This window comes from Homarus americanus, unplaced genomic scaffold (genome assembly GCF_018991925.1).
Source record: "Homarus americanus isolate GMGI-L3 unplaced genomic scaffold, GMGI_Hamer_2.0 scaffold24694, whole genome shotgun sequence".
NCBI lineage: Eukaryota > Metazoa > Arthropoda > Malacostraca > Decapoda > Nephropidae > Homarus > Homarus americanus.
In genome coordinates this window covers 9,176,301-9,190,654 of record NW_024732780.1, presented here as the reverse complement: position 1 = coordinate 9,190,654, position 14,354 = coordinate 9,176,301, and the positions used below count along the sequence as shown (strand labels likewise).

General features: G+C 38.8%; 1 protein-coding gene across 3 annotated transcripts in view; it reads left to right on the top strand.

Moving 5' to 3' along the window:
- Positions 1 to 14,354, top strand: part of LOC121869082 (flocculation protein FLO11-like) — a 125,835-nt gene that overhangs the window by 87,798 nt on the left and 23,683 nt on the right. For 2 of the 3 annotated variants that reach the window (XM_042370221.1, XM_042370223.1), the window contains exons 2-3: positions 11,930 to 12,055; positions 13,839 to 13,970. In XM_042370221.1, the coding sequence (XP_042226155.1) occupies positions 11,930 to 12,055; positions 13,839 to 13,970 (258 nt within the window). The remainder of the gene's footprint in view (positions 1 to 11,929; positions 12,056 to 13,838; positions 13,971 to 14,354) is intronic. The other variant, XM_042370222.1, reaches the window with a different exon arrangement.

The window sequence follows — 14,354 nt, the reverse complement described above, 5'->3', positions numbered from 1 at the left end:
CAAGGAAATGGCTTAGCCTAAATGGGGGAGGGGAAGGATTAAAAACTAGTAGGGAATTTTACCCTTTTTAAGCCAATTTGGATGAGGTTTTAAAATCAGGGGCACTAATAGAAAATGAATTGTAGTCTAAAAGTTGATTGTACTTAAAAAACACGCTGTAGTACCTAGTTGCTAAATAAGGTTGGGCCAAACTAACCAACCAACCACCCACCAGTTTTAAGTCACCTCTGGCATTTGTGGTGGTCAGTGGTTCATTGTTATTTGTCAACAGTACCGCGCCTCTGCCGAGTTGGTTGACGCTGTTTATACCGTGTACTGCCTGGGAATAATAATAGTAGCCTGCTGTGAGCTATATATCCTACACCACATAACCCCAGAGGGATGTGTGTGTGTGTGTCTCTCTTCATTTTTAATTGTTGTTGAGTAGTGTATTTATTAGTAAAGAAATACGCGTTGAAAGACCTTGATTTTTTGACGCGCTGTAATACAAGAGTTGGTAAGGTATTCGCGATTGAAAAAACACAATGGTTACAGTAAATATTGATTCACTTCACTAATTTATAGATGTAACAAAATCGTGAATAATAAAATAATTCAGAAGTAAGAATAGTTTGATTAATGGTGAAGATGTTTAAAAATGAACTTGGGAAATAGAGTTTTTATTCCGATTGTGAACGGATGTTGACAAGCGTAGTGCGGTTTAGGGCATCCTGGGGTGATGGTTTGGTGAGTGGAGAGGACATGTGTGTGTAGATGAAGAGGTATACACACAGGAGACGTTCATATGTGTGGAGATGAACATGTTCACTCAGATGTTCACGTGTGTGCATATGAACATGTAAACAAACAACAGATGTTCACAAGAGCTAAAATAAACGTGTACATGCCCAAAACACGTCCAGGTGTGTATGTGTGGAGATGAACACAGGAGATGCCCAATTGTGTGTGGAGGTGAAGGTGTACGTACACACACGCTCCGGGGGGTAGTCAGTAGAAAGTGGTCGGAGTGAAAATTTAGGTGAAATCGGTGGCGCCTCTGTTGACGACAGCGCGTATTAAGAGGACCTGCCCACTCCTCCCGCTTCTTCCTACTCTCTAAACTCCCTTCCTCCTCCTATACTCTTCCTCGCCACGAAACTGTACCAGAGATTTATCATAATTATACAGTATCTTAAAGTTTGACTCGCCAAGGTACCGTGTTATTAGATGATTGATTTTGATTTTGCCGTTTACAGTGCACCCCACACTCATCCTGTGAGCGGTAGCGCAAAAGGATTACAGAGTAGAGTTTACAACGGGTCATAATAATTAACCCCCCGTGGTCAGGATATTATGGCACTGAATGTTACATAGTATTTCAATTACATTATTTGTTTAGTTTTATACATAAAGGTTTATTAGATGGCCTAGCTGGTAGGAGGGTGGGTGCCGGTGAGACACCTGCCCATATTACATGATAACTTCAATATAACACGGCCGTAGGGTAAAAAAAAAATCACCTACCTTAACCCCCGTACCTAACTAAATCCTCAGGGCTAATTTACTCTAATCTAAATTTCTACTTAACCTAGTTTAACATAGTTCCCGACTTAACCTAATAGCAACTTAACCCCCTGACTTAAATTATCCTAAAACCTTATTGAACCTAAACTGGCCTAAACCCTAACTTAACCCTTACTTAAACAAACCTCACTTTAAACTCAACCTAACCCATTTTAACCTGATATAATGATTAGAAAGAGTTGAGGTGTCAGAAGGCCTTGCTGTGTGGGAACCTACTGACTGAGTGGGCGTAGATAACTGGTGGTACAGTTGTGTGTGTGCTGACTGTACTCTCCTCTGCGGTCGCTCAACTTCCAGCTTGCTTATTCAACTGTGAGTACCTAAGCACGCACACACACATTGCTGCGTACTTCTCCATACTATTTGCTACACCCTGTCGAATCGTGCATCACTTCAGAACCTGTGGTAAATGGGTCAATTTGGGTTTTGTACTAGAGCGGGTTTTTTTTAGTTTATTATTATTATTATTATTATTATTATTATTATTATTATTATTATTATTAAAAATCTGTTGCAGGAGAGTTGGTGTAAATATTGTGGTTCGTTGCATTAGATTCTGGGAATTAGGAATACGAACTTAAATTGATTAGGTTATGTTTAAATATTTAATACAGTATATTGTAAAGGCTATCAATCAATCTGTAAATACACCATAATTCTCTTTCCATAATATTTGATAAATTAAAAAAACAGCAAAGATAAATGTTAAGTCATTAAAAAATATTTCACCTCCCTTCCACAACATAATGAGTATTGGGTATTTTGTTGTAGTTTGAATTCCTTTATATTTATTGTTAATTTATAATTTATATATTAATGTTAGAATGGATTGCATCAGACGGCTTAACCCTTAACGGCAAGTAGTATTTCCTTTCCTTAGGTGGCCAGACAGTGTTCCGTGTGGTAGAGGAATGGTGGTATGTTACTAAGAGTTATCAAGGAGGAACGCTGGCGTCTACTTCTCACTTCTCGGATATTTCCTCACTTTTTTTTTTTACGTTTAGGGGAGTTAGTAAGATAACCTAACCTAGACTAAACCCTAATCGAGCCTAGCTTAACTTAAACCCTTACCTAACTTAACCTAAACCCTTATTAAACCTAACCTTGCCTTAAACCCTTGTCTAACCTAATCTAAACCTTAACCTAACCAAACCTGAACTCTTAAGTACTAGGTCATGTAGCCTACAGAACGAATAGCGAACCTGTTGTCGTTTTAGAGGTTTAGTTATACGTTGCGTCTCTACCGTGATTCGTTATGCGTTCCCCCATTCACCACTACCCAGTTTCGTTATATCTTGTTCACAACCTCTACCATCTTTCCTTGCTTCTATAACGTCGTTTAATAATGTCGAATACTATATAGAACCATAATGACTCCAACAGCCTCAGTACACATAGTCGTTTGAGAGGTCAGGTCAGGTCAGGTCAGGTTAGGTCAGGTCAGGTCAGGTCAGGTCAGGTCAGGTTAGAATATAAGAAATGAACCATGGCACCAGTTTTATTTTGCTAGGAAGACATTATTAGAGGTTAAGCTAGCATTAAGGTATGGAAAATGGCTCCAGGAATAAAGTATGTGTCCCAATAGTAAAAAAAAAATGAAAATAAATAAAACATCGCGAACTGGAAGGTGTTGGTAGTCAAGAGGTTTATATCATCAGACGTTCGCCTCTCCACACGCGACTAACTTCTGTCTCGACTCCTGTTCCGTCACTGTGTAGCATTGAGGAAGCGTATATTGCTTCTGGTTTATGGAGAATTAGTGAGGAGTATTTGTGGTTCTAGGGAATTAGTGAGGAGTATTTGTGGTTCTAGGGAATTAGTGAGGAGTATTTGTGGTTCTAGGGAATTAGTGAGGAGTATTTGTGGTTCTAGGGAATTAGTGAGGAGTATTTGTGGTTCTAGGGAATTAGTGAGGAGTATTTGTGGTTCTAGGGAATTAGTGAGGAGTATTTGTGGTTCTAGGGAATTAGTGAGGAGTATTTGTGGTTCTAGGTAATTGTTGAACATTATACCAGTGGTTCACCTCTCACACAGCATCCTCTTCCCCCTTCATCTCTCCCACTCTCCCCTTCACCACCTCTTCCATTCTCCATTTTCCCTCCCTCTCTCTTTCCCACCCGTTGTCCTGCACACCAATTTCCTGATAGCTGTCATTACTAAAACCAAACTCTCTCTCTCTCTCAAGTCACTATTTACTAAACCAAGTATTAATGTCGTTTTATATCTGCGTTTGTATTAGTTAAATTAGCTGTGTGAGTTGAACAAATCATTATTGGTTTAAATTAGAACGTGGGGTAATTTTGTTAGAAGGCTTGAGATGGAATGAATTTGAAGGTTATAACAACGGTGGTGTGATAACAACGGTTCCCATGTTATCAAGATGTCGTAATAATTATCAAGATTATTATTCGTTGGTACTTTTGAGTAAAATGTTTAGAAGATTTTAATTATAAGTATTTTTAAAGACGTTCGTTAATTGTGGTGTCAGGTTGAGTGAATTTGTCGCGTGGTTACAAAAAAAAATACTCAAGAGCTCTCAAGGATATCAAACTGTTTTATGTTTTGCTTATGTTGTATTCATTGTCACGTTAAGCTTTAGTTAGCTGTTTGTGTTTAATGTACAGAACAATTAACATTAATTCTCTCGGTGGTTTTAACAGATGGAACGTTAATGTCCGCTGCAGTGCCACCGATTATCATATATTTCCTCTTATGTATTTAACTGTTGTAATTTATCCACTATTAAGATGATGAACAGTTAGCTCTATGTGTGTATAATGTATGAATTGGAAGGTTTGAATAGGTGATAATATTGAGGTTTGGCAACGCCGGGTCTCTGTGGGTGTCAGCACAAAGGAGTATCACTGTTTTATAACCTGGTACAGTATATATAACACCCTGGGGTTTTAACTTGTCTCCCTCAAGTAGCATACCCGCCCTACATCCACCGTGTTCGCAGTAGAGTAGGTGGCTGGCGGTGGAGGAAGAGGTTGGTGTTGAAAGACGGAAGTGGAATGTAGGGTAGCTAAGCGAGCCGGGAGACCACGTTGCCATATCTTTTGCCTTGTTGCTGGGTTGTCATTCCCTCACTCTTTCTCCTCCTACACACACACACATATTTTACATCTATACTCTCTCTTTTTTCTCCTTTGTAGTCTAAACTCGGCGATTGATTTAATTATTCGGGGAAATAATTTACTAGGGAGACCACACCGCTTCAGCTTGCCATGTTGCTGGGTTATATATTTGTTCGCAGTCACACCCACCCGCACACTACACCCTCTTTCTCTTCTCTTCCCCCCCACTCACAGACACTCGCTCTACACCTGTGCCACACACACACTGCTGGGTTGTATTTAGAAACTGTGCTTAGAAATAAAAGGCTAAATTTTATACTCTAGTCTTGATGAGTTTGCGGTTTTACACACACACACACACACACACACACCCCTACCTACCTACCTACCTTAATGCCTCTTAACGTTATTGTTTGTGAATTCTCTAGCACAAAAACACATACAGGGGTTTTAGCTAGTTGGTGTGAAGATGCAGGCCATAATTTGTCACCAGCAACACAATACCTGGTAGAGGCAATTGCGCTTCTTTTTAAGTAAATGTAAGTGGTTCTTTCAACTACAAAACAACATGAATTCCCTCTTAGAGATTACTGATTCTGTTAAGTGTAATTGATATCTTCCTCAACCCCCCCAAAAAGAACGTTAAACATTCACAATTCCTCATTAGTTGTGTAACGAAGCATGAAGTCCTTGACTGCTTTTTACACACTGCAATATAATGTTACAATTTTTGGGGCTATTAAAGATTATTACATAATGTCCACAACATTGCCCGAGCCTGCCACTTGCCAGAGATATGTGTGTGTAGCCCAAGCGAGTTCTGGCAATGACGACACCATAATCTCTTCCTGGTCACATAAACTCTCTAAAACATTAACTAATTATCTGGGAACATTCCATAGTGTCTTGTGGACACGTTAGATGGCCTTCCATAGCTTAATCTATCAGTTACAAGGCCAGAAACGAGACGACTCTTTGAAGCAATGGAGTTTATGTCGACTCGTTGTCAAAACCTAGGTCGTGCTGGACGTCAGAGCCCATTATTGTTTTTTTTTTTTTTTTTTTTAGCTAACACGGAGTACAGCGCGCGTGTGTGTGTGTGTGAGGATCTCCGTATAAACTTTAATGGTAAAAACCCCTTTTCCATTGTTATCCATATCCCTTGAGAACGATGACGAAAAACACTTCTCCATCCCGACAACAAAGCCAGGATGATGGTGAAGTCTCGTCACATCACAGCGATCCCAAGCTAACACAGTGAGTCAAAGTTTGCGCGTTCGTTACCATATTTATAGATTATATTCAAATCAGCTTTTGTTCGTAATAATTCACACACTCTCCTGTTAGCTTAGTTAGTCTAATTCTCTTTTCCAATACTTATAGACCTGTATTCCCTATTTTTCGGTATAGTTCGCAGGCCGTCAATGTAAGCAAGGCACGCGGCTCCTCCACTTTGTCAGCTTCTATAATACCGATGCTCAGTGCAGTTTACGTTTATTGTGCTTTGTATATGTGCGTGTGTGTGATGTGTATCTTGCTGTCTAACACGATAAATAATAATTTAATTTAAACTACACGGCGTCTCCCTCTCTCTCAACGGTGGTATTAACACATTACTACAACTATGACTTTCACCCTCATAATTCTCAACTTAATCACCCCCAAAACGTTAAAGAATCTCGTAAATAAATAACTCACTAAGACCTTGAAGAACATCACCTATCTCACAAGACGATACGTAACCCAGTGTGGTGCAAACCTAACCTAACACACCGAAACTAAACCAAACCTAACCGAACACATCGAAATCTAATGTAATTTATCCTAACTAAAACTAACCAAGCACAACCTAACCTAACTAAACCAAACCTAACCCTATTTAATTTAACCTAACCAAATCTCACCACATCTAACGTAATCTAGTCTTAAACCTAATGAAATAACACTGATGCTGCCACTATTACTAAAGCAACAATAATAATAATAATAGTTGTAGTAGGCATAACGAAGTAAGGGATCTCAGGAAATATGTTGAAGGAAATCTGCCGTGATGTCAGGGTTGAACCGACCCTCCTTCCATTGGACGGTAAGATTTTCCAACGTAGGACTTCAAACACATCTAACGAAGCCTGTGTTGACGTCAGTGCTGAGGATTCTGGACGCAGGGACAGTGAGCCTTCTTCGACATCAGGGTTTTTGATCCCATGGCCGCATGTCACCGTAACTTAGCTCTCGATGCTTCACTCCTCTAGTGTTCACAATCTCTGGTGGGATGGGACCAAGTGCAAGATGCTTCTACGCCAGACTCGCGGAGGTGATATCCGAACAGAAGCAGCAGCCCAGAAGTTATGTTACAGCCTGGATGAGATGTCGACTGTCCTCTCTCCTTCGGTCGGCTGTGCTCTGCCTCAGGGGAACGAGAGCATCGGCCCCAAAGCCGACAACAGTTGCAGATATTGACTATGAGGCTACAGTTACTGAATGCCGCATAGATCTGCGACTCAACTAACTCAATACAGCTAAGATAGCTACTTATGTATTAAGATATTTAATATTAAGGTAATAAAATGGCGATGGTATGGCTATTGGGGGAGGCTGGAGGCCATTCTAAAAAAATAATAGTCGTAGTAGTAACATCAGCACCGTTGTAGTGTGTGTGTGTGTGGTGGTCAATAAGCTACACCTCACCACATGTGTTTCTCTAGGGACAACGATGGGCACGATGGAGAAACCCTTAAGAAAATTGTTATGTAACTCAGCCGCCCCTCACCGTTCCGCCCTCTTAATAGTAGTAGTAGGAGAGGAGAAAGTGGCAACGGTGTGGTGGTGGAAGGATAGTGTAGTGTTGACAATACAGAAAGTCGTTTTATCTGAATAGCAAACTGATTTATCGCCCCCATCCTGATAGTAGTAACGATAGCAGATGGAATAGTAGTAATAATAGCGGTAGTAGTAGTAGTAGTGGTGGATGTATTTGGGAGAACTGACGATATTGAGAGATTTGGCAACATGGCCCTATAGTCGAGTTCACTGGCTTACACAATCCGACCAGTTCGCGTCATGCTTCCCTCACACCCCCTCACTTTATTCATCCCCCTTCCCTCCCCCTAAGACCCATTTTCATCCGTTATGTAGAGGGAAAGGGGGAAGGGAAGGTAAAATTGACCGACAACCCTATATTTTAAGCCTTATTAAGATACCTGTGTTTCTTTAGCATTTAGGAAGTTGTAGGGTCTTGTTGACATAGGCGAGGACTCCGATGGTCGTGCGTTGCGTCAAATTATTTCTCCTAGACTAATATTCTTCTCCCTTCCCCCTATCTCCCTTACATTGTGGGGGGGGGGGGGTATGGGCGATAATTTAGAGGGAGAAGTAGAAAGTGAGAGAAACAAAGGAGGAGGTAGACGGAACAAACAGTAAAGATTACCGTACAGTGCAGGTGCGGTAATGTGGTGGTGGGTGACGGGGCGAAAGTGGGAGCGATAATTGTGTGTGTGTGTGGTTTGGATTCTTATCTTTCTTCCTCTTTTCTCTCTTATAGTGAGTCATTAAACTACGGAAATACGTGTGTTTGTGTTCACTTAACCCGAGTGTTTACAAGTAAGCTGAGGCAAATGTCGGCCAGATGGAGGGATACGAGCACAGAAATTTCGTCTTGTATAATCCAAGGTAGGATTAACTAACACGGTACACAGGTGATGGTCATGTTAGAGAGGATATATAGTTCTTCGTGTCGCGCGTTAACAAGGTGATCTCTGCCAGTAGCGCGCCATATCTGAAGTTAGTCTTATTTAACATAACGGTATAAATTTACATGGGTGTCTGCCTCAACCATTGGCATTGTATTGTGTTATATATCTTAAAACGTGTGTGTGTGTGTTGCTCATAATACAAACTGTTAATAAATAGCTTCTTTACTGAGCTACCAAACTTAACTTATGGTAGCGTTTGGTTTGGTTATAAGATATCTTAAATGAATTAGACCAAACTGTAGAATGGGGAACATTTCAAGTTTATACTGTGTGCGTAGAGTCTTGCGTTAACGGTGCCAATTATTTCAGGGTGTACAAGTTTTTAATAAGACACATTAAGTGATGTGGAAGCTTCCAGGAAGCATAGAACCGTGCCGCCAGACGTATGTGTGTGTGTGTGTGTTTACTGTGTAGTATGAAGGTAAAAAAAAACTGCCAGGAGTATAATAATGTAATATGTGTAGCACCGGGAATATATACTGTATATGTGTGTGTGTGTGTGTAGTTAGTGTATGGAGACGTTTTTGTTATACCAAGTGCCACATTTTACGAGTGTTTTTTTATGAGTAAACATATTTGGTAGTGTTTGGACGTGCCGGCCCCTTGAACACTTATCAAGTTGATGCGTGTGTTTATACCTGTCGTTTACTAATATGACCACCAACCTTTATCAACAATGTATAGACCAGTATGTGTGTTGTGTAAGACATATATTTGCATTATTTAGATAAACCATTTACCATATCTAGACCAGTGTTGCTTCGTAGATCAGTAACTACGTTCTTTGTTTAGCCTAGCCCAGTCTGTTAATGCAATGTTTAGACCATACTGTTATTTGAATAGATCAGCTTGGTGTTACACTCTTTAGACCAGTTCGTGAAGTGTTTAGACAAGCCTGCCGTTAGTGTTGAAACCAGCATTGTTTAGACCACCTTACGTATAGTGTTTAGCTGAGGAAGAGTTTAAACCAACCTATTCAGTCTTTAAATGAGGCTATTGTCACAATTTTTAAACCGACCTGTTTTTGCCGCTATCATTTGGTTATAATTTTACTCACAGATGATCTTCTGGAAGAGGCTCACGCCTGTGACTCCAGCTCAATAGCCTCTTCTCTACTCAGACGGTGGCTGTGTGTGGCGGATAATTGTGCCCTAAAATTATATACTTGTTGATTTTTCCAGTATTTATCTAATTTTGCTTCAAACTTTTCCACCGTCTCCACATTCACTACCCACTCGAGGTAAACTATACCGGTTGTTGACAGCCGTACTCGTGAACGAGTGTCTTCTGAGATTTAGCCTCGCTCTTGTTTTGTAGATCTTCTTTGAGTTTAAAACTAATTTGTGAAAGCGTCATGTTAAATATCCCTATTACCCCATTTATTAATCTATTACCCTATTTTCATTTTAATATTAGCTTTCGATTCAACCTATTGAACCCGCTAAGTAGCATTAAGGTGTTTAATCATTAGTTAGAATAACCTTGAGAGGGGCTAATCTTCATGTGATCCCAGATATTGTGTTAATTTAACATTCAAATTAACTATCATTTTGTAATTGAGTCTTATTTGCTTCAACCTGTTGCGCTTCGCTGTAATAAACATTAATATTTTGTTTGGTATTTTAAAATGGCTTCTATATTTTTTTGTGTTTTACTTATAAGAAAATAAATATCAGGAGAATGGGTAGGTGTGACGCAGATATGAAGTGTGGAATGCTTGTCTAACGTGACGTCATATTTACCCCGCACATCAATTCTCAGCGGCCAAGGTCATGCTTAGTGGAATGTTGGTTGAGGAAGGGATGTGATCATTTGTTGCCTGTCTCCTCCCACACACCAAACACATTATATAATTCAATTCGTTTTCTATATTATGTTTATGAATTATATCTCTCTGGATTTCAATACTTATTAATAATTGCCCTGGAATGATATTTATACCTGAGGTTACGTTTGGCCGCGTACCACTAGTATAAACATTATTGGCTTGACTTTATATTTTTGTTATGGTGGGTAGTGTCAGGCTATGCCAAGAATTAACCAAAGTGATAGGGTCACTAACTGCAACACCCTATTCCTGGCGTCCCTGACCTTTACCTAGTGTGCCTCAGTTACGTGTGGTGGTGTGTGTGGGTGGTTCGTGTGGCATCCATATTTAACGCACTTTGATGGTATCCTTGTGTTAAATTGCCCGTCTCCTCTTTCTCCGTGTATAGAATCACACTTAAATATGTTATCTACACTTATATGGATTAGATTACAACGTTGAAGTATTTTATTTACAAACCGTACATCTTATGTAGTTTGTTTACAATGTTGTACAGTATTAGGCTGCAAGTGTGATAAAAAAATTCGTGAGTAGTATAACATTAATCAAATTTAGTTTTTGGTAAATTAGATACTATTTGGCTTCCAATGATAGATTTTATCAGGTTTAATTTAGTTGGTGTTAATTTATTCATATATAACAATGGTTAGCAAGTATTTTTTTATTCGAGTCACTTGAAATCATTGGTAGTTACTATTGTCTTATTTTTTTGGGGTTGACACGTGTAATTAATTAAGCCCCTTATAACGGTGATATGCTAATTGCTCTTTTAACATTCAGTCATAGTTGTTGGTTTAATTACATAATTAAGCCTTTTATTCGTTGATAATTGTTGACTTGTAAGTTCATTAACTCATGGCTTTTAACAGTTGTTATGCAGTCCTTGTGTAATAATTTTATATTCATTTGAGATTAAAATACTTAGAAATTTAATATTTAGAGTAAAAAGACCAATAGTAATAATGATATAAGAGCGACAACCCAAAATAAACTAAAACACATAATAACAACTGTGATAAGAACAATAATAACACCCCTTAAGAATAATACTGTGGCAAGTAGCATGTAACAATAACAATAATCACAACAATAAGGTGATTTAATCCCTATAACGTGGCGTATAACAGCGTGAGATTATTATTTGGACGCTTGTTGTGGTCCCGGCGAAACTGGGGAACACGACTTCAATGGACGGAACTGGGGAATAGATTCAAGTCTAAGGGGGTCGCGTCGGGGCTCGTATTATGGGGGGGGATAAGCCAGTGGATAATGTAAGGGGTAGGTTAGTGGATAATGTAAGGGGTAGGTTAGTGGATAATGTAAGGGGTAGGTTAGTGGATAATGTTGGATAGAGTGGATAATGTAGGGATAGAGGCAGAGCAGTTTAATAGTACAGTGCTGGGGTAAATTGGATAATATAAGAGGTTAGGTGGGATAGTTTTTTAGCCAGCTGAAGGCACTTGTCGGGTAATGTTTTAGTGAAGTGGATAGTATTAAGGCTAGTTGGATACTGTAGAACAAGAATGGATAGTATGGGGTCTTGTCTGTAGGTTTATATAATTATGTAGAGTAACAAGTTTTATTAAATAGAAACCCTTTATTCTGCTGTGAGGTATTTAAAAGGGCTAAGTTTATTTTAAAAAGCCAAAATTAAGTATAGGTTTGTTTTAAAGGCATAAACACTAAACTGGAGTATTGTTTTCTTACAGTGTGGGGAGTAAGTGCGTTGTGGAGAGTCTGGTACAGCAAGTGAGCCAACTTTCTGATGTGGAGAAGTTCCTACTGTACCTCAAGCTGCCCGTTGGCCGACCCCCAGACACTGATCCGCTCAAACAGTACGTCTAATTTCTTTATTGATCTCTTTTGTTCTGTAATGCTTTAGTCTTGTTTGCTTTGACCTGTTCGAATCTTGCGTCAAGTGGTACGTACTCTTGTTTACTGTGTTCTGTTTACTCTTGTTTGTGCTATTTTAACTCAATTTTACTCGTTTTTCTTATTTTTTGGTTCTTGTTTTACTTAATCTTTTGTTTGTATCAGTATTGTACTCTATATTTTATTATGTACTACTGTTTGCTGTTGTTTGTACTGTCGCACTGTAAACAAATGCAGCTTTCTTCCTATTGTTTATACCAAGCTGCCCAAAGTTGACTCCAGCTTCACACTCCGCCTTCCTTGGTTACTTGAGTTTGGTTCTGGGACTATTTTATGTCATTCCTGTCTACTCACATGTACACTAAACCATTCAGATGAGTGTTAGTTCACTGTAGTTTGCTTATTTTAATTGTCTCCTATTTTTATTGACCATGCGCCTGTTCCTCTTTACACTCGTGATTTTTTTAGACTTGATTACTTGTTTTGTTTACATCGATTACTTTAGCTTTCTTTTTGTTCTTAAATGAGGTTCCATGTTTTTGTTCTTGAGTTTTGTATATCTGTTCTATATACGTTACAATGTTGCAATTTACTCTATACTATACCATGTTTAGTGCATATCTCTACAACCTTTGTGCTTTTGTGTTCATCTTTACTCATGTCTGTGCTTGTGCATGTCATCCTGCTCAGACATCCTTGAATAGTCTTATTTTATACATTAAACATGATCAACTTTCTGAATTTTGTTAACTAAATCAGACGAGTTGCAACCATGTGTAGACTGCAACACCAAGTCATACTGATCACCATCATATGTTGACTTGTGCATCAACATAGCAATGCAGCTTGCCTTTGATGTCATTATTTTGCCGTAGCCATTGATGTTCTTGGCCAGTCATTTTGTTTAATGTACAAAATCACAAAATTCCAGTTTCAATTTTGAGCAGATGGAGATGAAATTTATGCATTGAATATATTCTGAGGTTGATACATAGAAAATCGTAAATTTACTCACACCCCCCCCCCCTCTCTTTACTCATGCCTCTCTTCAAATGTTCTCAAGTGGTGTCTTATTCATGTTGCTCTAGTGTATTTGTTATTTGCTTAGTGTTCTTGCTTATTCTTATTTATTCATTAGTGTTTCGTTTAATTTATGTGTGTGTGTTATTTCTTATTTCTTATTCCTGTTAAAATCTGTGCCTGTCCGTCAGTCTCAGAGCTTCACTTGACCCACCTTCTCAGTCTCCACTTTGTTTCTCTTGGTGACTGTGGCTATACTACATATGTAGTCTAATACAGTACAGTTTACTCAGATGACTCTCTCACTCACTCTCCACTTACTCAGATCTCTCTCTCTTGTCACTACATGTTTTTCATACTGTACTCTCAGAGCCTTGATCACCCACCTCCATTTCACTCTTGTTTCCAGGCTTAGTAGTGTACATTCATATCTTATTACATTACTGTATAAATATGTAAATTCACAGTAATTATTGTGCATTACTTGACTCACAATTTAGTCACTTAACTCACACAAGTAATGTAATTATATCTTGGCAAATTATTATCACAAATGTTAATGGCCAGTTTTGTCTCAAATTTGTTTTACATTTTTATTGAGCATACCAGTTATAGTGTTACTTGGTGTTCAATAAACAACACAGTTAATAGTTTATAATATGTACTACATGGAGATTGAATGTTGCATTTTCTAATGTTAAAGTTTCATTTTAAATGGACGCAAAGCGTGTCTTCCAGCCCCTTGAATCCTTTGGGTAGTCGGTGTGAAATACAACTCACAATAACATGGATACGCACCCACTTGGAGATGAACAGCGAGGTGTCTCTGCCAAAACGTGAAGTTTACAACGAATACATGTGAGTAACTCCTTCAGTGTTTATGTCTCACTGTGGTGCTTACTGCTACAGTACATTACTGCAGTACAGGAGGTCCCTGACTTATGAACACCCACATATACGAATGAGGTTAAACTTGAAATTTACAGTATTTTATTTACCTGGTGACATTTCTTTTTACTTTCATTTACTGTACTGTATTTTGTCATTCTATTTCTTCTTTTTTCTTAAATTAAGTGATTTTAGATGTATATAAGGACTGAGGCTATGGTATAGTGGGATTTTGGACATTGTTCTGTAAGTACGGTATGCGTATAGCATGTGTTCCGACTTACGTACAAATCCGACTTCTGAACGTCCTCGGGAACGGAACCCATTCGTAACTCAGGGACCCCCTGTATACTG